General features: G+C 36.9%; 4 protein-coding genes across 14 annotated transcripts in view; 2 read left to right on the forward strand and 2 right to left on the reverse strand.

The window, feature by feature from the left end:
• TRAPPC11 (trafficking protein particle complex subunit 11) overlaps positions 1 to 9,723 on the reverse strand; it is a 33,590-nt gene extending 23,867 nt beyond the window's left edge. Inside the window, exons 1-8 of one of the 4 annotated variants that reach the window (XR_009156278.1) lie at positions 9,465 to 9,723; positions 8,178 to 8,408; positions 7,413 to 7,582; positions 7,008 to 7,078; positions 4,908 to 5,022; positions 2,374 to 2,473; positions 1,628 to 1,701; positions 1,013 to 1,109 (exon numbers count right to left, since the gene is read on the reverse strand). Coding sequence is in view for 3 of the 4 variants with exons in the window: in XM_058192789.1 (XP_058048772.1) it covers positions 1,013 to 1,109; positions 1,628 to 1,701; positions 2,374 to 2,473; positions 4,908 to 5,022; positions 7,008 to 7,078; positions 7,413 to 7,582; positions 8,178 to 8,381 (831 nt within the window). In the remaining variant the exon portion in view is untranslated. The other 3 variants (XM_058192789.1, XM_058192787.1, XM_058192790.1) reach the window with 3 other exon arrangements.
• Positions 9,724 to 9,965: 242 nt separating this feature from the next.
• RWDD4 (RWD domain containing 4) lies at positions 9,966 to 20,866 on the forward strand. Of its 5 annotated transcripts, none has more exons than XM_058192809.1 (8): positions 9,968 to 10,165; positions 11,464 to 11,544; positions 12,434 to 12,543; positions 12,627 to 12,771; positions 13,073 to 13,190; positions 13,567 to 13,616; positions 13,757 to 13,759; positions 18,474 to 20,864. In XM_058192809.1, exons 1-8 carry the CDS (start codon positions 10,142 to 10,144, stop codon positions 18,504 to 18,506), a joined length of 564 nt encoding a protein of 187 aa, XP_058048792.1. In that variant the 5' UTR covers positions 9,968 to 10,141; the 3' UTR covers positions 18,507 to 20,864. The 5 variants fall into 5 exon arrangements, with proteins under 5 accessions (XP_058048790.1, XP_058048791.1, XP_058048792.1 ...); XM_058192811.1 differs by having other exon boundaries at positions 9,969 to 10,165; positions 13,567 to 13,615; positions 13,716 to 13,759; positions 18,474 to 20,865; XM_058192807.1 differs by having other exon boundaries at positions 9,966 to 10,165; positions 13,567 to 13,759; positions 18,474 to 20,866.
• A 148-nt stretch (positions 20,867 to 21,014) lies between these two features.
• Positions 21,015 to 26,592, forward strand: part of LOC131203005 (NACHT domain- and WD repeat-containing protein 1-like) — a 54,112-nt gene continuing 48,534 nt past the window's right edge. For all 4 annotated transcript variants that reach the window (XM_058192783.1, XM_058192785.1, XM_058192784.1 and 1 more), the window contains exons 1-3: positions 21,015 to 21,150; positions 22,032 to 22,171; positions 23,085 to 23,147. In XM_058192783.1, the coding sequence (XP_058048766.1) occupies positions 22,121 to 22,171; positions 23,085 to 23,147 (114 nt within the window). In that variant the 5' untranslated portion in view covers positions 21,015 to 21,150; positions 22,032 to 22,120. The remainder of the gene's footprint in view (positions 21,151 to 22,031; positions 22,172 to 23,084; positions 23,148 to 26,592) is intronic.
• ING2 (inhibitor of growth family member 2) overlaps positions 22,985 to 26,592 on the reverse strand; it is a 59,358-nt gene continuing 55,750 nt past the window's right edge. The window contains exons 3-4 of the mRNA XM_058192803.1: positions 25,112 to 25,213; positions 22,985 to 23,078 (exon numbers count right to left, since the gene is read on the reverse strand). Of these exons, the coding sequence (XP_058048786.1) occupies positions 25,126 to 25,213 (88 nt within the window). The 3' untranslated portion in view covers positions 22,985 to 23,078; positions 25,112 to 25,125. The remainder of the gene's footprint in view (positions 23,079 to 25,111; positions 25,214 to 26,592) is intronic.

Consider the following 26,592-nt stretch of genomic DNA (forward strand, 5'->3'; position numbering starts at 1 on the left):
TCCACATGCTCTGAACCATCTTTGTGATTTTGAATTTAAAAACGCTGCAGAAGCCTAGACCTTATGGCCGAATCTTTGCAGTTTCCACATCAACTGATTATATCAACAATTTGATAATCAACTTTTTCTTAAAGTAGCAACATTTAGAATTCTCCCTTTAAAAGTTCCACTGGCAGTGAATTTGAAGAAGTACATATTGCAGTCACTCAAAGTGGACAATTTGTATCCCACATGTGGATCTTGGGAACCTTGACTGGTCATTCTTTATCTTCAAGCTCCTGAACTACCCTCTCTGATGTCTATGAAGATTCTCAGTCATCTAGGTAAAAGTCCACATTCTGGACAAAGAGAATCACTTGTTTGAAAGATGAATAAAAGAGGCCATCTATGCTCTCTCAACAGACGGGGAGGAATATCTCCTATTTACAACACAGTCCTTTCAGCAGTTCCAAGAAGATTCCAGACCCATTTGCACTCTGATTTAGATGACCCTCAGGGCATAGATAAACCTCCAAGTGACCTCAACTGCTTTCAGAGAGAGTGCTAAAGATCAGAAAACAGCAAATGAATCCTTCCATCTCCCACCCCCCATTCAGTCAGAACTGAAGAAGCGTCTAGAATAAGAAGCAAAATGTCTTCCTTAAGGAAAAAACGAAGTCCAGTTGATGTTTGAAAAAGCACTTTTGAGATACTCTCTCTGATGTGTACACATTTGCCATCCAATTGCTTTATAAGCTAGAAAGATCAGGATTGTAACAACTAGTGTGTAGTGTCCTTAGTTAGAAATTACACTGGCACCTTCCTGTCACTCAACTGACTGATTTTCTGAGAATTACTGACGTGGTCAGCAATACATTGCCTATTACCACATTCCAACATTAAGAAGGATAAAAATGTTCTTGTCAAATATGTTTCTAGATATCATCAACTACAAAATTTTAATACATGTATAGATCGGTATTATTCTACCTTTAGCCTAATAGTACAAGTAAAAATAATACATAGTTTTTACCTTGTAATTTATAAATCCTGCCATAGTCTTGATTTCCAGCATGTTTGTTTCATGAGCTCTCAATTCATGTACAAGATTAAAGGCAGTTTTGTAGTTTCTAAACATAAAATAATATTCATTTGGAATACAAAATTCCGTTAAACAATCCCAAAATCCCAAAGTTTAAATGACAAACATGGTAACCTTAACTCTAACTCTAACCCTTTCCACAGTTAACAATTTTTCCAAAAAAGCACTTCTTCACATCTTTCAAGTACTTCCACCATTTAATTATTGCCATCAAATTGGTGTTAACTCTTAGGTACATTTTCTCTAGGATGAATCCCACTGTCTTTTGATTTATTTAAGAAATTAATCCAGTTGGGTGGCTAAGACGTGCTCATCATGTTGAAATGAATCAATATTGTTGATACTATACCATAAGGCAGTTACTATTTTTGAGTGAAGTTATATGAGAAGAACAACATGCAGTATGTACTTAATCCTGGAAAATAGCAGGGGGTAATTTAACAACTATCACATACAAAATCTTTCCACTCTTCTACCACTGATTCCCTGTCTTTGATGAACAGAGACCTTCACTTACTATTTCAATATTTGAATAAAAATACTTACTTTAGAGCATTTAATGTGTCTTGCTTCAACTCACTGAAGAATGCTATTTTGAACTGGTGTCTAACAAACAAAAGCTGCAACATAAACAATTGGCAACATTTTAAACTATGTTAATTTTAACTATAAACTTTCTAATGTAGGCAACATTAAATGTGGATCAATATCTCTTCATACTCAGGTAAATAGTAAGCCTGACACATTTTCAGTGGATTTCAATTAATTTTGTTCACTAGCGTATAGCGTAAGTTTTATTTTTGCTGCTAGATTGCACTTTGTAATTTGCTTTTATAGCACTTCTAAAATTTGCATTCAGATATTTTATCATTATGTTTTACAATCTCTAGGCAATTTTAGTAAAACAGCAGGATATAAATAATTTTCCCAAACTGCTTTTCATTTCTTCTTTATCTTTTTCTGATAGACAAAGAGATATACATATGCAAACACAAGTCATTTCTTCCATTTTTCAATATAATGAAACATTAATTTTCTAATAAAATAACAGTAATAGTATCACTTGTTAACAGGAATTAATAAACGACAGCATTGAAACATCACAAGAAAGCCTTGGTGAATAAACTTTATTTTAATTGAGGTTTACCTACTGAAACCGGAATAAAGAAAACATTCTATAAGTAACTTTTATACTAATATTACCTTTTAATAATGTTATATATTTATATTCTTTAAGATCATACTTCTAATGCTTCAGTAGTAGGTTACTTTATCAGTAATTTTAATAATACCTGATGTGTTGTTTTGTTCAAACACTCTTTATGAGATTTTACTCTTCGTATTTCTGTGTAGTAATAGGTCTGAGCATGTTCATAGAAAGCATTTTCTAATCTATGAAAGAAAATCAATTTTTTTTAGAAACAAAAACAAGAGACATATTTCAGAATATACATAAAATTACAGTTAGGGAAAGTCCTATACAGACGGATAATATTTCCCTGAAAGCATTTAAGTTATATTTATATTTTACACTACACTCCTTCTAACTATTTAAACGATTGTAAAAGAATGAACTATATTAACCACCCTTAAACAGTTACTATTTATTTAATGGAAATAATCTCACCTGTCTTTCTCTAACCCTAACCCTTTCTGCCTCTGAAGAATTAATACAGAAAAGCCAGGTGGCCAGCGCACAGGCGAGACGGTTGCAAACCCCAATGTCTCCGGGGTTTGCGCCGATATCCCCCCACCCAGGGGGTCCGTCAGAACTTTGGATTGGACCATAGCTGCCTCGAAGGGGCAGCGAAGAGTGGGGGAGCCGCCGGAGCGAACGGGGAGATGGCAAACTCCCCATAGCTTCAGATCTTTTCCCCTGACCCAGCAGGGAGGAATGCAGTGCCATAGTCCATCATGGCAGCTGCACCAAAGCCGCGGCGGCTATAAGAGTGGGCAGGAGGAAGAAATATCAAGGAACAAATTGTTGAAGTCGGGTGAGTGATGATCTCACGAAGAAAAAATAAGAATTTAAAATAGGCACAAGCCTTGGGGAGAACTTGTAGATTGGCGGCTAATTGAATAACAACTGAAAGTGAAAGTCAATTTGGAGAATACACATTCGGAAAGTGAAAGAGAGAAGATAGGGCTTGGAATGGAAGCAGAGCCCCATTTAAATAAAGAAAAGGAAAATAAATTTTTTCCAACTAAACAATGGTTTGGAGATTCTTGGAAGTCTTTATGGATTATATTGGAAACTAATAGAAATAGGAGAAAAAAGTAAAAGAAGCTATTGAACTGTTTTTTATGCGAATATCTCAAATCCCTCTGTCTTAAATTTATGGAACATTAAAGATATCAATAGGACATAAGAATCTGGAAGATAAATAAATACAATTAAGGGGAAATCTTGGAAAATTGACCTCCACATACAAAAGCATTTGAGAACAAAGGAACCTTGTCACCAAAACGGCTACTTATTATTTGTGCACAGTAACTGTTTCAAAAGGAGACATCTAACGGCAGAGGAAGACAGCTAGAGGATTGGTGTTGCTGGGACTACACAACAGCTTTAGAAGAGAGTTTTAGATGGCGTGCCTTTGAACTATAGAAATTGAATTCCCTATTTAAACAAGAACCCAGAGACAAAGAAAGTATGCAAGAATGGAATAGCAGACTATTCCCCATGGAGAAAGTTCTGTGGGTGTGGGCACACGACATTTTTTTGAAAAGAACTTATGGCTGCCTTTATAATTGGAGGCAGAGGAAAATAGCAAGAGTCAAATAGCTTTCTTGTGACTATTCCCATGAGGATTGATGTCGTTGGGACCACACAACAGTTTTAAAAGAGATTTCTAGATGGTGTGTCTTTGGATTATTGATTTAAGTGGAGAATTTCTTACTTAAGAAGAACTCAGAGGCAAAGAAAGTAAGAATGGAATAGTGGACTATTCCCACAGAGAAGGCGCTGCTGATGTAGACGCACGACATTTTTTTGAAAGGAACTAATGGCTGCTTTTAGAGTTATGTTAAGAAATTTATTTTAGAAAATGTTAATATCTATATTAAAATATGAGTTACAACTATGATAAAAAATAATTGAGGTTTTAGGAAATGGAGGGAAAAATACTAGAATAAATTGGGATAAGAGGGAAATGAGTGTTATTATACTGAGGAAAAGATTCTCTTTTTTTGTTTTTACAAATAAGTAAGGTAATGAAAGGATTTGATAAAACTTCTAAGGAAACAGTTAATACTTTGGGGGAATAACTGGGGGAAATAATTAGTGACTACCTTTGCAAATGTTAAATTTTTTGTTTGATATTAAAATGGATTAGATGGAAAACTTTAAATATATTTTATTGATTGAGAGGCAGAGAAAGACAAAGGGAAGAATGAAATTGTCTATGTGATCTCTGGGCAGTTTTAAGAAAGAGATTTTAGATAGGATGACCTCTGATTAATAATGTAGATATAAAGCTGAGAGTGGTGAAATTTTAAAACGTAAATAGAATTTATTAATGATGTTGAAGGGAATCAAGCACGGGGACTAGACTTCATTTAAATATTTTCCTGAATGGGTTGAATTTGATTTATTTCTATAATCAGATTGTGTGCAAATAAATAATTTAAAGAAGAAGAAGGAAAATACATTGTATTAGACTATAACTTAGGTGAAACTTGATATGTTTAAAGATGTACCTGACCAATAATTTGTTCACAATTATTTTTTTTATTATGTTTGTAAAATATATATATATATATATATTGGCAAAAAAAAAGGAAAGAATTAATACAGAAAAGCCTGTATTTTGCATTATCTGCTTACCTTATAATGTAACCTACAAGATGATCAGTGTGTGGCAAAACAAATAGGGACTTTCCAGAAAGGTCACAAGCATTACATAAAGCTGCTGCTCTTTCTGAAGCAATAACATCTTCTCCTAGAGCAAATACAGACAAGCACATTAAAAATGATTTGAATGATCTTAATCCAAATATTCACAAACTTTATTACGATGTATCTAGGAAACAATGAAACAACTGAAAGCAGCCATACAAGATCAAAAAATGTGAAGAAAACAGTACACATAATCATTGATAATCAACATGATTAAACAATATCATCATCACCAGTCAAGGAATATTGATGTGGTTTGTCTCAAACATTTGTTACAGGTAATAATAAAGAGATTATGCCTCTTCAATTGGGCCAATTTAACTAATCTACAAAACATATAAATGTTAATAAATAGGATGCAGGGTATCTAACTGCACAAGATATGACCTTCAGCAGAGAACAAATATCTTTTAACAAATGTTCTCTCTTTGTATACCTCTGAGAGGCAAATTCTACTCAAAGCAAGCAGTTTTATAGATATCCAAGTCCTCAACAATGCAACATGTTGAACTGCACCCAGAAAACAGAAACTAGTAATGAATGCAGCTCCCACAACACAGACATTATATAGAAATATCAAAACAGTGCCATTCATATGCAGACCACTGCATGTTGCACTAGCTGTCATTTCTAGGTGGTCCTGTGTAAAGGAAATTACAATAATCCAGCTATGAGGAGTAAAGGTATGAGTAACTATTACTATTGTCTCCCACTCCAGGAATGATCTTAATTGGAATACAAGCCCAAGCTGAGCAAAAGTCCTTTGGGTACACATTGCACCTCTTCATCTGGCATAAATTGTTAGCCTGAAAGACCACCAAATTATGACCCATGTTACTTTGGGAGATCACAAGCCTAGTCACAAGTAAAGCTGGAATTGTCTTGTAATCAGTTGGCTTTTAGAATAATAGCCAGCTGTTTGATATTTTAATTTATTCCTCCCCTTTCAAAGGCATAATAATTTCCAAACACAAGATCAAGACTTCCACTGTATCTCCCATTCAGTCTGGAGTTGTATAGCCAAGTGCTATCAGTACTGATGATGCCTTATCATCTGAGATATTTAGTAAGATCAGGGAGGGATCAGCCCTGTGGCAATCCACACTGGATGCCCAAGGCTTGATCTCTCCTCCCACTCTCAGACTGCAACCACCCCACTAGAAAGAATCAGATTTACTGCTCCTCTGCACACAGCTGTAATCAATAAAGGCGAGTATCTGTAGCTCAGGGTTGAAATGAGGGGTCCTTGGTGCTCTTTGAGCTTGCTTGTTTACTTTCCAGCTGTTAACTCTTTTATTCATTAGGCAAAAGCTGAAATAATTAACTGATTCATTTCATAGGAAAGGCTGATCCATTTTATAGGCTGATGGATTTCAGACTATAGCAAATAATTATGTCCAGATTGATCCAAATTTCCAATGTTAACAATTGCTGTAAAACAATTGAGCAATTAGCTTGATGGACAGTTCTTTCAAGTTAATTTATATGAATTATGCATTTTCAAAAGGAGGAAGAGAAAATCTTTTCTCCATGAATTTCTATATTGCAGACTCTCATCTTAACCAAAGCCTTTATTAAAAGATTTCCTAAATGTATCTTGTATCTATATCTTTTCTTGGTTTAAGTATTTTTCCTAACAAGTAAAATTGTACTGCAAAATTGTCAGTTACAAACTGTAGTTGTATTATAAAGAAAAAGTTCCTGTTTATTTTAATGCATCAAGTCTTCTCTTCCCTTAACAGAACTGCATTGTCAAAAATGCAATGAGGCAAACTTTTATAAATCTGTTTCCAAGGATATCCAATCATCCAGGACAATCCTTCTGGGTTTATTGACAACCAGAGGGGAAAAATGTCCTGCTTTTATTGACAAAAAATTTATAAGTGGAAGATGAATACTGAATTCCAACCTAAACTATTTCCAATTGTTTTCACTGCTCATATTTCTGGTCATTAAACAAGAATTACATTTCACAATTCTTTGATTACCATGTTTCAGCCACACAACTCTAGTTAAATTGTATTTTACCTGGAGGTAAGGGAGTTTTCTTCTGAATTAAAACTACAGCAACTTTTGTGTTTCGGCCCTGCAAACTCTGCCTGAAAAAAATAAGACATCAAGCTAACAAAGATTATAAAGACTTAACAAAGTAAAATTTATTTGTTCTTTCAGATGGGTAATAACAAATATACAGATTTTAAAACTTCACAAGACTCAAACATTGGTGTTTTATTTGCCACTTAGATTCTAAAAAGGAACGGCAGTGTAAGACTTTTTACTTGACAGGTACCATAAACATTGTAAAGCTTTTAAAGAAGCATTCAGATAGATAACAGCTTCTATGCTAAAACCAGAAGAAAAAATGTGAATTATATATTCTTTCCCTCTTCCGTGTTATTTAAAACATATTTTATAGAATACATAAAATAATACCTGACAATTTCAACTTTAGTAGCACACTCTGATTGTTTTTCTTTCCACTGTGGCTCATCCCAGTCTAGCTCATAAAATACCACAACAAGCGCAGGAACCAAATTCAGATGCTTGTTCATCCAACCTGTTTTCAGGATACCCTTTGGAATGTACCATTCATATGACAATCTCTGAAAAGTTGAAAAATAGTATCATCACTATTTGCAGACAGGTGGCATTTTTTTGGTCCCAAGTCACCTGGTGATTGCCTGGACTAATCTTTATATTTTTCTGGGCAAAATTTCAGAAGTCATTGGACATTGCTTTCTTCTTAGAACTAAGATACAATGAGTGGCTTCATGCTTAAGGCAGGACGAGAACCTATAGTCTTCCAGTTTACACTAAGAGCTAGCTCTCTCTATTTTTCTTCTCTGCTTATCATTTAAATCATAACGTGCATATGTATAGCTTATTCCTAATGAAGACTGTTTAAAATTATGTTGCATTATTTCTTCAGCTTGATTTAATATAGCTGCACATCAACAGTATGTTTGTTTAGGTCATAATCAGAGAAAATTTCTAGCCTATTTAAAGTGTACTTTACTATAACTACACTTTAACTATAGTTCTACCTTTGCTTTTGAAAGAATTACTTTACCAGTTAATTCCAAAATAAACCTGGAAAAGGATTAATACTCAAAAACAGAATTTAAACACTCGAATCTCAGTAAAATAAACTTACATTAAAATATGATTTAACTCTTACTGTAAGATTTAAGGTAATACCTTTACTCTGCATTTGGGATACTCATGATCACCGGGAAGTACTTTAAAAGAAATTGGTACTCTGTCTGCTCTCCTATTTGCACAAAATGCATCCCAGACAGCTCGATGAACAGCATTATATACAACATCCAAACCAGTGAGTGTAACAAAGGCCATTGGTCGGCAACATAGTTCCACTGGAAAATCCCACTGTGAAGGGCTCATATTGACGGTTCCAAATATACTCTGAAACTTTTAAGCAGAAAAATATTCAAAATAGTTTTATTTATAAATATTGTAATATGTAGAATATTTAAAATTGTTATTCTCTAAACTTGTGACAAGCAGACATAAATTCAGGTGTTTCTGTACAGCAAGGTATAAAGTTTGAGAGTATGAAACTGAATAATTCTAGATTCTATTAGACATTCCACTGCAATATTCTGTGCCTTAAAATGGTTTTGCCCAAAGCTAAATTGAACCATAGAAAAAAATTCAATCTTAGGCCACAGCTTAGTTTATAGGTCTTCCTGATGTTATCTGTGAACTTTAAAGACATTCAAATAAATTTACTAATGAGTCCTACTTATTCACATCAAATATGGCTACATTTATAATCTCCATAATACACTTATTTCTCAGTATTTTTTCAAGATTTGGGAAACCATGCCATAAAATAAAATCAATAAACCTTCTAAGGCAGAAAAAGGCAGCCTATTTTCAGCTTTATCACCAAACCATATTTCTATTCTTTGATTTCTTTGGTTTCATTTTACATTAATACATTGTTTTGCATTCATTTATTGCATAGTAATGGCAGCCATGCAGGCTGTAGGCTATTCAATACAGGCTAAAACACACTGAGAGGGGGTTTACACATCATATAAAGTAAGAATATTCTTTTGCTTTTCTATTGCGTGAAGGCCAACACTGTGATTCGCAAATTACCGTTGAGGACTTATCATATTTTGCAATTCCAGGAAATAGTTTATTATTCTATTCCTCAGGAAGAAATTTAGGAAATTAAATAACGCTTGCTAACAATCATGCTCAAAACCAGTCCAATGCACTTAATAGGTCTTCCGTCATCTCCGATTAAAGTGCCATTTATTTTAATAAGTATAACTAAGTCTGAACGTATACCCCTTTTATTAAAATCTTCAAGTCTCCATTTCACGTTCCGCGTTAAGAGAGGCACCCCTATGAAACCGAAATGCTTCCCGAAAAACAATGACAGAAGGTCTTGTGTACAATTTGAATCTATTTCGCCGCCGCCCCTGGCGCCTTTGCCTAAGAGGATCTGCTCACGCTGCAAGTTCCGTTGCGATCCCCTTCTCAGTTCAGCTGCCTCGCACCTGCACTACGACCTCCCCGGGTATGGAAGGAGCACCCCGCCGTCAGCCTTCGGTGACACGATCCATACGACAAGCGGGTGCAGAGGAACGAGGGGAGAACACTTGGAACAGAAACCCGAGGCCTGTGTGAGGAAACACCTAGAAGGGGAATTAAGATTGATAGCCATAAATGACCAATAAGCACTGCGGCTCCTGAGCGCCTGGCACCAACTATTGGAACGCACAAGGAGATGGGCAGAGCTAAAGTGCCGCGAAGCGGCAAATGAAAAGAAGAAGAAACGAAGAGGCGGAACCGACCGAGCTTTGCTCCAGTCTAGGGTAAAGAATGTGCAAATCAGAAGATACGGTGAAAAGAAGCGGCCAATAGTCAGCTGGGGGAAATGGAGCGAGGAGGATCACACTGTCCAATCACCGCTAAAGAGGTAGCGCCTGACTCCCTTTCCGCCTTGTCATTTTTTGGCGCCTGCGCACCGAGGACCATCTTCTGTATTGATCTGGCGTGCGGGATTCCCTCTCGGACTGATAATTCTGTGGATTTTTTTTTTCCTAGGAGACCGCGGAAAGGGAGAGAGAGCGAAAGGAGGCCAGGGGAGGAGGAGGCGGGGGGAGCTCCTTTCCCGGTGTCGCGCCATGACGGCGAACGAGGACCAGGAGGTGAGGGAGACGAAGGCGTGGAACAGACTGGCAGGGTCCGGGGATGGAAGGAGTAAAAGCGCCCTGGGCTACGTGAAGACCGCCCTCAGGAGGGGCGTGGCTAGGAAAGAGCCGCCCCTCCCTGGGTCTCATTGTGGTTGCTGCTCCGGGAGGGAGGGATGTGCTGTGTAGCGCTGGGGTTTCCAACTTCGGCAACTTTAAGCCTGGAGGACTTCAACTCCCAGAATGCCCCAGCCAGCTTTGCTGGTTGGGGAATTCTGGGAGTTGAAGTCCTCCAGGCTTAAAGTTGCCAAGGGTGGAGACCCCTGGTGTAGCGGATCAGCAATAAGCGGGAAGAACGCTCCACCTGTGGAGTGTTTGCCTGTGTTGCAAATAAGCGCTAGTGCCACGCGGGAAGCTTTGACGACGGGGTAACCGCAACGTTTCGACAGGGTCCTCCTCAGCACCACCCGTTGCACGAAACCCCTGGTTTGGCTTCCTTCAGTAGAATTTCGGATTGGATAATTTAAACAATATTTTTCAAACTTGGCAACTTTAACATGCTGGCTAGAGCAGGGGTCTCCAACCTTGGTCCCTTTAAGACTTGTGGACTTCAACTCCCAGAGTTCCTCAGCCAGCTTTGCTGGATGAGGGACTCTGGGAGTTGAAGTCCACAAGTCTTAAAGAGACCAAGGTTGGAGACCCCTGGGCTAGAGAAACATGGGATTTGAAGTCTTAAAAGTTGCCAGGTATGAAAAAAAAACCCACTGGTCTTAATGGACGCTTTCTACTCCATGGTTGTACTAAGGATGGCTCCATAAAACCCACAGGGTGCATTTGTGATGCGTGAATGTAGCTAAGATATTTTTTCTTTAGGAAATTAATAAGAGTTTTCTACAGCTCCATACACTATGTTTTTGTAGATATATTTTCATGCATCACAAAAAGCAATTTCTGGTTCTTTTCAGCCTTTTTGAAACCAATGCTACTGGTTATACTTTATGGCTGATGACATCCACCGTTGAAAATATGTATTGGCTTATCATGGCCCTTTAATTTTATATATAGCATACATAGCATGGTTAGCTTCCTAGGATTATAGAGTTCTTTGAAGAAGTTTTTAAATATTTTTGTAAACTACTAAAATGTGATTTAGGATTATATTCAATCACATATTGTTTATTTATTTTAAATATTTTACTAAGCATATATACTATTCCACTCAGCCTGGCTGCGTGGTTTATAGACCTCCCCAAACAGTTTAAGATTAAAATTAAACATAAAAATATAAAGTATTTGCTTGTGCTTTTTTTTTTCAGATGGAGTTAGAAGCATTACGTTCTATTTATGAAGGTGATGAATGTTTTAGGGAACTTAGTCCCATTTCATTTCAATATAGGGTGAGTTTTTAGAAATTGTATTAATTCAAATCAGCCAATATTAATCTCTTAAGCTTTAGATTCTGTCTTTATCAAAGTAGTCCTCACTAAACAATAGTGATAGGGACTGGAGTTTCCATTGCTAAGCAACATGGTCATAAAGCATGAAACCTTATGAGCACAGCATTTACTGGTGAAAATTTCAGCACTTCCAGTTGTGAGTAAATAGATTCACCAATATTAAGTGCAATGCCATGTGATTGCTTTTTGCAACCTCTTGCTAGTTTGACTTTGCTTGTAGGAAGTTGGTAAAAAAGGTACAATAGCAATCGTGATTGTGGAATAATATAACATAATTGTGACTTGAGCTCCTGGATTGTGATCACATGACCTCAGGGATGCTGCGAAGTACAAAGATCAGTTATGTAAATACCATTTGTTCAGTGCCATAGTAAGTTTGAATGAGTGGTTGTTCAGCAATGACTTCTTGTATATATATTTAAGACAGTTTGTAGCTTAGCTACAACACCAAGGCATATTAGTTATATAAACAGCAAGAGCTCAAGACTATATACCACATTTTACACTAAGTTTTTCAGATTGGGTGTACTCATTTTCTTAATATATCTAGACATAAAAGATACTGATTCATAGTTTATGAAAAGGGAGTATAACATAGTAGAAAGGTTCTGCTGATCATTTATATAATCATAATTTATTAAATTGATATTCTGCCACATTTCCTGTGGTAAGCTGTTCTATGGATTCTGATGAAGTCATATTTGTATTTGTAATGCTCATATAACACTACTTGAAAATTCCTTCTAAAATTGACATTGAATGTAAAAATGAAATATTTATTTCAGTATTTTTGTACTAAGTCATAGACATGACTTATATGTGTTTTTAGATAGGTGAAAGTGGAGACCCCAAAGCCTTTCTTATAGAAATATCATGGCCAGAAACATACCCACAAACTGCTCCAGTCATATCAATGGATGCATTCTTCAACAATGCCATGTAAGTGGTCCAGTTCTTAAGACGTTCAAGAAACAGTCTTTCTAGAATTAAACTTTTTATCTCTTCTTTGTCATCTGCCCTAGATCTTCAGCCATAAAACAAAATATATTGGATAAATTAATGGAAGAAGTTGAAGTTAACCTGGGAACCTCAATGACATACACAATATTTGAATATGCTAAAGATAATAAAGAGATTTTCATGGAAAATCAACCAGTTAATACTGTGGTAAGTTTATATTTCCAAATATTGACCTATCTCAACACATGAAAATGATTTTCTATGCAATCTATCAGTTTCTTGATATTGAATTGCTACTATGAGATTGAACTCAATTCCTATATTAATCTAGTATCCCAAAAGCAGTGGTTAAAGTTATTACGTATTATATCACAAAAAATTTTGTATTGACAATAGAAATATTTAAGCACAGATGTAATCAGTTTTCATCCCATTTAATGCAAATATCAAGTGTAGAAGTAATAAACTACAGAGAATTCTTAATAAATAATACATTTCATTTCTTTAGACAGCATTAAATAACTGCATCTCAACTGGACATTCTGATGCAGCACCACCAACTAAGAAAAAGGAGAAAAAGGAACAATTGTCCAAAACGCAAAAGCGGAAGTTAGCTGACAAAACTGGTTTGTATAACTTACTCCTAATACAGCTTAACTTACTTTCTTTTAATTAAAAAAGTATGGCATAGGATATATGTTTTCTATATAGAATATAGCAAATACAGGCTTTTTCCTGTATTGTGATTTATGCTAAACTTTTGTCAGCATGACCAATAGTCAGGGATATTGACAGTTAAAATTCAGAAACATCTGGAAGGCCATAAGTTCCCTTCCTCATCACTGCCAAGCATTGCCCAGTTATTCATAAAAGTTTGTGATAAGCCAGAGTTTGCTATTTTAAGCTTAACCACAAACTTTGATGTAAATTAATACCTTAATTTTAAAACAGATGCTTGAATTCAAATTGCAAAAATACATACAGAATTTTTATTTTGACTAGATCACAAAGGAGAACTTCCTCGAGGATGGAATTGGGTTGACGTAATCAAGGTAGGAGTGTTGAAAATTAACAATATTGAAATGTTAACTTTGGGGGAGATTTTAGCAGTATCTAATATTTTTTTCTTTTTTCTTTTTTTAACCATTTTGGATATGAATGATAATGGGATTTTCCTCGTGTTTTTATAAAGCATGTAAGTATTTCAATCTTCTTGAGCCATTTTGAACCATATTTTTCTAAGCATTGATACCTGTATGGTTTTTTTTGTCTTGATCAGTGTTTCAGAAATTTTGTACTCCATCCTAAAGAAAAAAAATGTAGATATTTAATTAAGCACTAACAATTTATATCAGGAGTCTCCAACCTTGGCAACTTTAAGACTTGTGGACTTCAACTCCCAGAATTCCTCAGCCAGCAAAGCAAAACAAAGCTGGCTGAGGAATTCTGGGGGTTGAAGTCCACAAGTCTTAAAGTTGCCAAGGTTGGAGACCCTTGATTTATATCATTCTGTAGAAGAGTGCTACAACTGTTTTCGACTAAATCTGAGGCAAATCTCTTAAAGTATACAATAATGAAATTAAAATATTGTAACAGTTTTATGATTTTTACATATGGGTTGTTAAAACCAGATAATTGTAGTATAAGGGCAGTTGAATGCAAAATAGGCAGCCACAATTTTTCTTCCCCATTTGTATCAGTTACTGGTTCAAATCAGCTAAAAAAATTGAGAGCAAAGCCAGATTTTCAGCAAATTCTCCAACTCTCAAAAAAGCACAAAAAGGGGCCCAACGTATTTAGTTGTCCCAAGGAAGTCACATAGTATCCTTCATATTTCAAAGACTAATTTAAAAAAGTAGGAAGGGGTTAGTTCCAAGTATCCATGTTACCTTTGGAATTCATTGAAAAGAGTATGCCGAAGAATATCTTAAGTATTTTTAAAAAACATGTTTGCATGCATTAGGGTTTTAAAAGTTCCATACAGATACCATTGTTCAGCAACCTCTCTTTCAAAAACCTTTCAAAGTTACAATAGCGCTGAATGAGGGGGCTTAACAACTGTTCTTTATAATTATGACTATTGCAACCTTCCCATGATCATGACCATGTAATTGCAATTTGGGTAGTTGGCAACTAGCTTGCAATTAAAGCAGTCACAACATCCCATGATTATGTTTGCCATTTGTAAACCTCATTGTTCAATTTCAACAAGCAAAATCAGCAGGGAAGCTGACAGGAGATCGCAAATGGGGATCATGTGACTGCGGGACACTGCAACCTGCTACGCCTCCTCCCTCATTGCGTCGGCAGATAACCGCCCAGCCGCCCTGTTTCGGGTGACTCGTTCCCTCCTTCATCAGGGGGAGCGGGATGACCCGCTGCAGGGACGTGCTGAGGAGTTTAACGGTTATCTATACGATAAAATCGTTCAGCTTCGGGACGGGTTGGACCAAAATTGCGGTGACTCAGGCGAGGCGCCCGAGGGTGGTCTTGGTGACATTGTCTGGGATGAGTTTGACCCTGTGGCTCCCGAGGACATGGACAGGTTGTTGGGTAGGTTGAATGCCACCACGTGTTTACTGGACCCGTGCCCCTCCTGGCTGGTGCTGGCCACTCAGGAGGTGACACGAGGCTGGCTCCAGGCGATTACGATCGCTTCTTTGGTGGAGGGTGTCTTCCGCCGCCTTGAAAGAGGCGGTGGTGAGGCCCTCCTCAAGAAGCCTTCCTGGACCCGGCTGTTTTAGGTAATTATCGTCCGGTCTCCAACCTTCGCTGCGGCGAAGGTTGTAGAGAGTATGGTGGCATATCAGTTTCCTTACACCTGGATGAAACTGTCTATCTAGACCCGTTCCAGTCCGGTTTCGCCCGGTTACAGCACGGAGACGGCTTTGGTCGCGTTGGTGGATGATCTCTGGAGGGCCAGGGATAGGGTTGTTCCTCTGCCCTGGTCCTATTAGACCTCTCAGCGGCTTTCGATACCATCGACCATGGTATCCTGCTGCGCGGTTGGAGGGATTGGGAGTGGGAGGCACCGCTTATCGGTGGTTCTCCTCCTATCTCTCCGACCGTCGCAGTCGGTGTTGACAGGGGCAGAGGTCGGCCCCGAGGCGCCTCACTTGTGGGGTGCCGCAGGGTCGATCCTCTCGCCTTCTGTTCAACATCTACATGAAGCCGCTGGGTGAGATCATCAGTGGTTTCGGCGTGAGGTACCAGCTGTATGCGGATGACACCCAGCTGTACTTTTCCACACCGGACCACCCCAACGGCTATCGAAGTGCTGTCCCGGTGTCTGGAGGCCGACGGGTCTGGATGGGGAGAAACAGGCTCAAGCTCAATCCTCCAAGACAGAGTGGCTGTGGATGCCGCATCCCGCACAGTCAGCTAAATCCGCGGCTGACCATCGGTGGCGAGTCATTGGCCCCGATGGAGAGGGTGCGCAACTTAGGCGCCCTCCTGATGAACGGCTGTCTCTAGAAGATCATTTGACGGCCGCCTCCAGGAGAGCGTTCTACCAGGTTCGCCTGGTGCGCCAGTTGCGCCTTTCTGGACCGGGATGCCCTATGCACGGTCACCACGCACTCGTGACGCCTCGCCTGGATTACTGCAATGCTCTCTACATGGGGCTCCCTTGAGGGGCATCCGGAGGCTACAGTTAGTCCAGAATGCGGCTGCGTGGGTGATAGAGGAGCCCTCGTGGCTCCCGTGATAACACCCAACCAGCGCAGACTGCACTGGCTACCTGTGGCCTTCCGGGTGCGCTTCAAGGTTTTGGTGACCACCTTTAAAGCGCCCCATGGCATAGGGCCGGGTTATCTACGGGACCGCCTACTGCTACCGAATACCTCTCACCGACCCGTGCGCTCTCACAGAGAGGGACTCCTCAGGGTGCCGCCAGCGAGGCAATGTCGTCTGGCGGCGCCCAGGAAGGGCCTTCTGTGGGGCTCCCACCTCTGGAACGAACTACCCCCAGGACTTCGTCAGCTTCCGGACCTTCGGACCTTCCGCCGCGAGCTTAAAACATACTTATTTAATTGCGCAGGACTGAGCTAGATTTTAATTTACGGGTTTTAAATTGGGTTTTATTTTCATATTTTTAATTTAGGCTTTTAGAATAAGTTTTTTAATTGTTTTTAGACTGTATTTATCTATTTTTAAATGCCTGTAAACCGCCCTGAGTCCTTCGGGAGATAGGGCGGTATATAAATTTAAATAATAAATAATAAATAAATAAACCGTACAGGATTTGCCTAATGATTTCTACTGAAACTGGTACAATTGCCATTTAAATCAAAGTAGTCACGTGACATTATGCTATATGACACTTAACAATGGAGTTGTTGCTCCCAATTACCATTTTTAAATGAAGACTATCTGTTAGGAATCCAACATGCATAGTCTAGTTTATCACGTCTCCTAGTCTCTTTAAGTCCTTCAACTGAAGCCATATCAGGTATAGCCAGTTATGCCCATTTTGGCAGAAAATCCATATTTACAGCCCATTTACAGATAAGCTTATTGTTTGCATTTTAAGAGTATTTTTTAAAAAAGTTAATAACGTTTTATGAATGTATGGTGTTTAGTACAAATGAAAGAAATAAGTACCATATTTTTCGGCTACAAGAAGCTCTGAAGTATAAGACACACCTAGCATTTGGAGAAGAAAACAAGAAAAAAAAATCTGCCTCTGCTTCCTTGGAGCAAGCAGCGGCAGCCTGCAACAGCTGATAGGCGGTATTTCAGGAGGCCGATCCAACCACCAATCAGCTTCTTGTGCTAAATCAGGCTTTGCTGAAGCTGACCACACTGTTTGCTGCAAGGAGGTAAATTCTTGGTCGGCAGAGGCCGAAGGGGGACACAGTGGCTCAGGGGCTAAGACAGCTGAGCTTGTTGACTGAAAGGTCGGCAGTTCGACGGTTCGAATTCCTAGTGCTGCCGTGTAACGGGGTGAGCTCCCGTTACTAGTCCCAGCTTCTGCCAACCTAGCAGTTTCGAAAGCATGTAAAAATGCAAGTAGAAAAAATAGGGACCACCTTTGATGGGAAACTGTTCCATGCACCTTTGGCGTTGAGTCATGCCGGCCACATGACCACGGAGATGTCTTCGGACAGCGCTGGCTCTTCGGCTTTGAAACGGAGATGAGCACCGCCCCCTAGAGTCGGCAACGACTAGCACGTATGTGCGAGGGGAACCTTTTCCTTTACCTTTTTAGAGGCCGAAGGGTGAGGGCTGGCAGGTGGGCAGGGCTTGGGCAACATTCTCTGTATAAGACACACAAATATTTCCACACACTTTTTTTTGGGGGGGGGGGGAGTGCATCTTATACTCCGAAAAGTATTGTAATTTAATCTAATAATTATATAAAAACTGGTTACACTATTTTTCAACTAAAAGGATGATATATCTGTTCCTTAGCTATATCACAATGTATTACTCCAATTCAGTTGCTGATCCAGGACATAAAGGTGTTCACTAGGAATAGCTGACATTGTTGACACTGTAACTTGTATATTACAATTTTGCGAACTTATACCATGTAGGTATAACTCATTAGAGTAATGCTATTATGAAAATAGCAACCGTTTTGTGTTCTCAGTATAAATGCACCTAAGAGTGCATTTATAGATACAGAACTGCGCCTACAAAGCATATTATACTTTCCCCCCAATATTTATCTAATATATCCTTCTGTTATTATTTTGGCTCTTTTCTATTCATTTTACATATAGCTAAATACATGAAAACTCAAAGTAACAACAAATCTTTTTTTAACTTCAAGTATGAAGACCCAGTCTGTAAAGAAAAAATATATTTTACAAACTTCAATGGTCTATAATAAAATTATCACATTGATTTTAATTGCTCTTTATTTTCACAGAAAAATGATAAAAATATTTTTGTCTTTTTTACAGCTGAGCAAAACGGGCTCCAAGGATGATGAATAGGAGGACTTTGATATAGGAAAACCTTAGCTGAATCCACATTGTAATAACATTGATTTTTTTTCACAAGTTTTATAAAAAAACAGTTCCACACATGTTTAAATGTGTTAAAATGTACCCATCAAGAGCAACATTTTTCTGGCTTTATGATTTTCGTCCGATCACATGTTTTCCTTTAGAGGAAATATGTCAAAGGCAGTGTTGATGTACTTTGTCATGACACTTACTGTAACAATATGTAATTTTAACATATATTGTTATTCATTGTACTAAATCATAAAAATCTTTGGTGGTAAATGAAATCTACATAGCTAACGTTAGAACACTTTAAATGCTCTAAAAATTCTAGACCTATTAATCTTTATATTTGTATTTGAATCCCATGGTTGATTCTTATATATTTACTTCAGTATCATTTCAGATACTATTCAAAGCATTCAGCCTTCATTGAAAGGCTGAAATTTTTTTATTGTAGCTGATGTTATGAAAAATGTGCACCAGCTTAAATAACATTTAAAAAAAGAATGTATAGCCCAATTCAAATGGGCATCCCTTTTGTGCATAACCTATTCATTATATATATTCTTCAGTGTGAAATATAAAACAAAACAAGGCCATTAGTTACAAAAAAACAATATGTAGCAACAGTGATTTCTATTTTCATGACAATTTTGCTACTACTACATTGCATACTATTGATGTTCCAACACTGGTGTGTTCATTCCATGGCAATTAGCCCATACCAAAGAATGACTCCCCATTTAATCAAAAAATGTATATCTGGTGTTCTCTAGATAATACCTGTCAGTAAAAAGAGAAATAATATTCCTTTGGCATAACTGCTAATATATGAAGAAAGTAAACAGTTACAAAAGTGGAGCCTACAGATAGGAAAGAAGAAATTATTTGAACTCATAAGACAGAAATACTGACCCATTTTTCTGCCCATTGCTGAACTTCCACAGCCAGTTTTCCTTATCACTGGACACGCTGTTCTTGGCTGTTGGGAATTAGTAACATCTAGAGGTCTTACATTCTCCCTATGAAATAAACTCCATTATAAACAATTGAATTTATTTCTGTGTAGGATTACACTATATGAAGAATTTCAAACAATGATATGATAAAATAATTACTGGCATTGCTATTGAAAATGCCATTTCTTGTAATTACATTTGTTTTTGCAAAAAATAATAGGATACTGGCTTCAGGTGCTGCCCCACTTCATTTCAGTTTCAATTTCTTACTTGGAAAAATAGATATTGTCATTAGTTTTCAGCCAGAGTAATAGCTAAGACGATACTTCGATGGATCAGATATCTTGTATTTGAGGCTTCTCTTTTATTAAGTTAGTAGTGTAAAGAATAAGATGCCTCAATACAATTTTTTTAATTGTTGGGAGGGATTAAATAAATTTCTATTTATGTTTGTTGTGTTTTTATTTATGTTTGGGCTCTTTCTACAGACATTGGGCATGTGTATTAAAAATAGTCTAAATGAAATGTTCAGTTTTTGTTAAAATAAATGGAATTGAAATACGTAAGTTTGATTTGGCAGAATTATGTATCTAAACCATGTTAAATATTGCTACCAAATAAAATATGGTAATTACTTTGAAAACATCTCAATATCAAAAAGATTATTGATATACTAATAAGTGAACATGTCTAAAAAGTCTGAAAGAAGTAAAATTGAAAGATTTCTTGGTGAAGGAAGAACAGAGGGAAGTGTGTAAGAATTCACACAAAACAATATACTACTATAGCTACTATATTTATTTAAAAATAAAGGTTTTAAAGCAAGAAAGGAAGATTTTAAATGTAGGAGAGCTTGTTCCAGACATTGGGTGTTAGAAAATAGTAATGGAAAAATAGAAAAACAGCAAAAATATGGCCCAATATGAAATACAGCAAGTGAGGGAACATAACGCAAGGATGACCTGGTTCCAAGAGAGACCTAAGTTAGCCTGTGTTTGAAGCAAGACAAACAAAGTGGCAGGAAAGAGGGATGATGTGTGCAAGGAAATGCAAACATACCACTCTTTGTAGGAACACAGATGCTGTGCTAACATCAGGCCTACGAAACATCAAGGCAAAGAATTTCAGGTTTGGTATTTTTCCATAGGGAGTTAAGGTATTTCAGAAACAGCTTTTTGTACAGTTTTAAACTACTAAATATTTATGACATAAGGTTTTTTTTTTAGGGAAAAGCTAATGTATCCGTGGTTCCACAAAAGTTTAATTTAGTGGGGAAACTAATTATTTACAATTTTGTTTATGTCAATTTGGCAAAGAAGAGCTACACAAATTTTGGCAGATTATTTGTATAAAAATGTGATTTATATGAAATGAATTAATCGTAGAAAAATTAATATATTTGCACCTCTGATGAATCAATATATTTTTCTGAAGGAAGAAGGAACTTTTTTTCATCTCTCGAGAGTCCACAATTGCGAAGCTTTAAAAAATATTGTCCTTTTATTCAATCAGTCCCTTGTTGCTTGTTTCTATGGAACAGAAATCTAGTTACCTTGACAATTTATTTGAATGGACAAGTTATGGGGGGAAAACAATTGGAATACCCTATCTCTCTGCTGATGTTTAACATGCAAACCAGATCTTCTGCGTACAAAGAGAATATTTAAAAGGTAGGTATCTGTGTACTCATACTGTAAACTGTTTTTAAAGTGTGTATTATGATCAGTACAGTTTAAAACCTGTAAAAGTAAAATTATTTCCTTAAGCCTTAAAGCAACAAAGAACTCTATTAAAACAAGTTATTATTAACTATTATCACTATTATATATTAAATTATTAAAATCAGTAAAAGGTTTATCTGTGAACTTAATCTCTTTAAGTACTTAGAGCCATTTTGAGTCTCTAAATGGATTAAGTGTATTATTCAATCCAATAAATATTTTACCTACAGTAACCATTTTACTTAAACAGCCACCTAACTGATTTCAGACAAGAAAAGATTTATTTTTCTTTTCTCATCAAGTTTTATGCTAATATGTGAATTTAAGTTTTAAAGGGAGATTACAACCTGGTACACATTCTACTCATTAAGGCAAAAAATCATACTGATATGCTAAAGCCATGATCCTAAGTTCCTGAATAATGTTCACAAACAAGATTTGATTTGTGATTCTGCTTCTAGTTTCTTTCATATTTGAGCTTGGGCTAATGTCAATAGATCTTCAAAAGACTGAAACCTCAATTGCAACTCAAACAAGTTATGCCACTGTATGTTGCTATGAGTCTATGCTGCCTGGGAAACACCCATTTCCATAAACCAAGAGCAGAAGGATAAATAGAAGAGGGCATATTCCTAAGACTGCTGTTTTTGGGGTATTTTATAAAAATGATACTTAAGAAGAAATTTGGAAAAAAATGAAGTATAGAGACCTGCTGATAGGAAATGTAGTTATATGACAGTAAAGGTAATCCTTGTGATCTGCCTTTGATTACCAGCTACTTATTTAAATGATCTTGGAAGGAAATATTTAGATATATGTTTATATTATAGGTAACTGATTCTAAGGTCTGGAAAAAGAAAAATTATCTGGAAAAACCAAAGAAACAATAAAATATAACCTTAAATTAGCTCATTCGGCCATGTTGCCAACATACAGAAAACAAAATTTGCTTCAGAAGTCTTTACATTCAGTAAGTACATTTTTAAAGATGAAAAAATAATTTTAACTTTTTTCTATTTATGTTAATGTTCCATATAATTATTTCAAACCAGTAGAAGTAACAATGAAACAAATGTAATAATGATTTCAGATATATGTAATGTGGTTTAGTAGAACATTGATACTACCGTAAATGGGGGTCCCTAGAGCTTCACAATAAAATTACAAGAGTTACTCTTATTTTTCTTCATACTTTTTAATACAAATGCTAAGATATATATATATGTAGTTTTGAAACACAAATGTAGAATATGACAACAGCAAAGAGCAAGGAAAAATGTACCATTAAGGAAAACATTTTACAAACACACAAAAATAAAATAAAAACTGAGCTCAACATGTATAAAGCCATCATTAAGCATGTATAAAGCCAACATTAAGCATTTTCATAAATCAAGGAATGCTTTATTCAGTCCTGGCTGAATGTTGAAAAATATTCTCAAGTAAACCTAATAGATTCCCCCCCACTTGCACAGTGGGTCTGCAAATAATTATAAAGTTTAAGATCTATAATTACAATGCATAGTATATTACTATTTTACATCACTTTTTTTAAAAAAAAATCTCAAATATAGAAGTCTATTGTATATCAATCAAATTGACTCCATGTCTATTTAGCTGTAAAAAAAACCTAATCTTTGTCTTTTTTTCTTCTTGTAGTTTTTTTAATATTTTACCTTTGAGATAAATAAAAAATATTTAAAAAACATTTGAAAAATAATAGTGCTTGCTAGTAATTATACTAACTATAGAAATGAAGGACAGATGACATACAAATATGTACCTACTTTTCAGCAATGAACATTATGTTTTCCATATTCAAATAAATAGATCGTTGTAGTACTGTACTGGAGGCCAGTAAGCTTTTATGATCTTTTCTACAGGATGATAAAGAAATTGTTGCTTTACCTCCAATTCATAAGCAACCAATGGAAAATGTGACAAATGTATGTATATTTCAATAATAATGCATTCATTATTATTCAGTGAGGTTTACCCCAAAATAGGCTTAGGGAGCAAGGCCTAAATGTACATCCTAAAAATCAAATTGAACATGAATTGAAATCAGAAATAGATATCTAGTGTTTTTTCTTGAACAGGAACCAAATTTGAATCATCATCTGGAAGTTTTTGCTGAATCTCAGCCAGAAGAGGAACTGGTTGAATGAGGGCTAGGTTATAATTAGGAATAAAATATGGTATCTGACAATACAAAAAGAGCAAAATTCACCAGGCAAGCTGCAGTGAGCAGCCCCTCCCCTCCATAAATCTGGCTATGATGTCAACAAAGAGCCAATCACTTGCAGATACAGCCAGACATCTCTATTGCCAAGATCTTAATATCCCTAGGAGGCCTCTGTAGTGCAAAGAGGCACATGTTCTTACCCATAATTGGTACTTTGCTAATACTCTAATGTGATGTACTGATCAACGCTGCTCCCTGTTGCTCACAAGGTGAGTTCTACACTTCATCTGAATTACCTGAATGAGCTATTGGATCTAACAGAACCAGAATAAGGGCATATAAACCATATTTAGAAGATTGTATAGATCTTGCACAATAACAAGTAAAGTCTGTGAAGTTTTTTAATGTATCTTGTTGTGGTCCGCTGGCGGCCTGCGGAGCTGGCAGCAGAGTCGGATAGTGAGGAGGCTGGGGAGGAACATGGGCCAGTCCTGGAGTCTGGGGAAGGCTCGGACGAGGACTCTGCATCGGAGGCCGAGATGAGGCCAGGGCGATCTGGGAGTTATATGCAGACTCCGGAGCCTCCAGAGTCAGACATCAGCGAGGCAGAGGAACGGGAGCATGTTCCCAGTGCACGCATGCGCAGAGCTGCCAGAAGGCAAGAACAGTTAAAACAAAAGGGACGACTCAAGAGTAGGGCTTGGAGATGATTGGCCCCTCCCATAAGACATAAAGGAAGAGCAAAGGCACATGAGCTTGCAGGAAGCAACTGTTGTTCGTGCTGGCTGGTTTCAAGACTGCAGCTCTGTGTTGACTCTGTGTTCTGTGTGGCTTTGCAAAGTTAATTGCTAATTAGATCTTGGCAGCATGTCAAGGGAGATAAAGGTGGGTGTTTATCACCATTATCCGGAAAAACTGCTGGCAGATTTCTGTCAGACTCTTTACAATTATTTGGGACTCCTCTGTGAATGAACAGATTGGGAATGAACAGACTCTGAGCAGAATTCACTGCCGTGGAAATAAAAAGAGGGTTTTTGGGATTCATTGTGTGCTTTTATTGTATCAGGAAGCCTAGGTCAGAACACATCTTTCCAAATCAAGATATCAGAGTGTACTGTATTGACCATGGCAAGAGATAGATTACAGAGTGGGATATCAGTATCCACAAAGCTTGGGAAGCAGTAATTTCCTGGGTCCCTAATGAAAATTAGGTAAAATATGATACCAACAATACACAAGAGTTGAGATAATAAGATATATAAGTTGAGATACAACTCCATCTCAGCCTGGCTTTAAACTTCAATATATGATTTAAACTTCAGCCTATTTTATTAACTCTCCCCAATGTACTGTCTTGCCTGAGGAATTCTGATCATCTTCAAAGCCTAAATTCTTTTCAAACATTATTGGTTAGTTCCTCTAAAAATGAACCAGCACAATTGTTGATGCTTTTTATTTGGCAATAAATTCTTGCTGTTTCAATGTAAGTTCGATTTCAAAAACTCCTATATATAGTATACTAAAATTCTTATTTTTCCAAATATATTAATTTTGTACACATATTTCCTTCATATTGTATATAATTTTCTTTAAAACAAAATTTCTCCATCTTGGCAATTATATGTGGACTCTAATTAACAGAATTTCCCAACCAGTGAATTGAAGTCCATTCATCTTAAAGTTGTTAAGGCTGAGAAGCAATTGCTTTAGAACAATGCATTATACCTGTATTCCTGTAGTCAATGGGAAGGTCTCCTAGAGGCTATTTTAGATTTCTGCTTGCAGGTTAGGAAAGTTTCCCGTGATGTTTGTCTTCCCTCTTTGCCACTGAAATTGCAAAAAGTAGAAACAAATAAGGGGCAGATCAAAAAGCAGTCTATATATAGTTGCTTCTTGATTTATGACCAAACTTGAGACCAGAATTTCTATTGCTAAGCAAGGTTAAATAAACCATACCCAATTTTATGACCTTTTTACCATGATTGTTAAGTGAATAACTGCAGTTGTTAAGTGAATCACATGATCCTTAAGTAAATCTGGCTTCTTCCATTGGTTTTGGTTGTCAGAAGCCGGTTGCATAGGTCACAATTGGTGATCACATGACTGTATTTATGACTGTAACCATCATAAATACATGCCGGTTGCCAAGTGCATGAATTTGGATCACATGACTATGGGTATACTGCAAAGTTCATAAGTGGGAGGACTGATTGTAAGTCACTTTTTCAGTGCCATTGCAACTTTGAATGGTAGTTAAACTAATGGTTGTAACTTGAGGACTGTCTGTATGTTATAAGAAAATCCACAGGTTTCCAGGAGAGGTGGGAAAACTATGTCAACAAGGTTCATTTTGCACCTATGGACATAAATAGGGCAAGCAAAAAGCAGAACAGGTTTTCCCCCCCGCTTTTTTATTCTTATTAGTGGGAGCCCAGCATGGCTTTGAGCTTTTTTGAAGCCTCCACCAAAGGAACAAAGTTCCTTTGTTCCTCAGTTCCAATCACAGAACTGAGATACAAAATGACGTGTATACAGTATGCAGTTTAGTTTCCAGGGTATTCAAAATCTGAGGTAATTAAATTATACCAATTTGCAATATCACAATGATTTAGTTAATCAAGAAAATTGGCAGTATTCATATACAGGGAGTCCTCAATTTACAGTCATTCATTTAGTGACCATTCAAAGTCAGTACAACGGCACTGAGAAAAGTGACTTGTGACTGTTTTTCACACTTACGTTACAGCATCCCCATGGTCACCTGATCAACATTCAGACACTTGGCAACTGACTCACATTTATGACAGTCGCAATGTCCCAGGGTCATGTGATCCCCTTTTGCGACATTCTGACAAGCAAAGTCAAAGTGGCAAGCAGGATTCACTTAACAATCATGTTGCTGACTTAACAATTGTAGTGATTTGCTTAACAAATGTGGCAAGAAAGGTCATAATTCACTTAACAACAGAAATTTTGGGCTTAATTGTTGTACGTTGAGGACTACCTTATAACAAAGGAGCTGCATAATAAAAATATAATATAAGAATACATTATATCTGCACCGTCAGCCACATTGAGCACCAATTATATAGCTGATTAGCTTTCAGCTTTGACAACAGCCAGCTGAGATCTCTAATCCTTTGCAGTTACCTTCAGATAATGACTGTTTTCATCTCCACAAGTACAGTACTTATCTAATGTGCACG

Source organism: Ahaetulla prasina, chromosome 8 (assembly GCF_028640845.1).
Source record: "Ahaetulla prasina isolate Xishuangbanna chromosome 8, ASM2864084v1, whole genome shotgun sequence".
Lineage (NCBI taxonomy): Eukaryota > Metazoa > Chordata > Lepidosauria > Squamata > Colubridae > Ahaetulla > Ahaetulla prasina.

What these genes read in the sequence shown, in the direction of transcription:
- RWDD4 (XM_058192807.1), top strand. Translation starts at nt 10,142, where the DNA reads ATGACGGCGAACGAGGACCAGGAG. An exon ending in CCATTTCATTTCAATATAGG is followed by an intron (nt 11,545 to 12,433) that starts GTGAGTTTTTAG and finishes ATGTGTTTTTAG; the next exon opens with ATAGGTGAAAGTGGAGACCC. An exon ending in GCATTCTTCAACAATGCCAT is followed by an intron (nt 12,544 to 12,626) that starts GTAAGTGGTCCA and finishes CATCTGCCCTAG; the next exon opens with ATCTTCAGCCATAAAACAAA.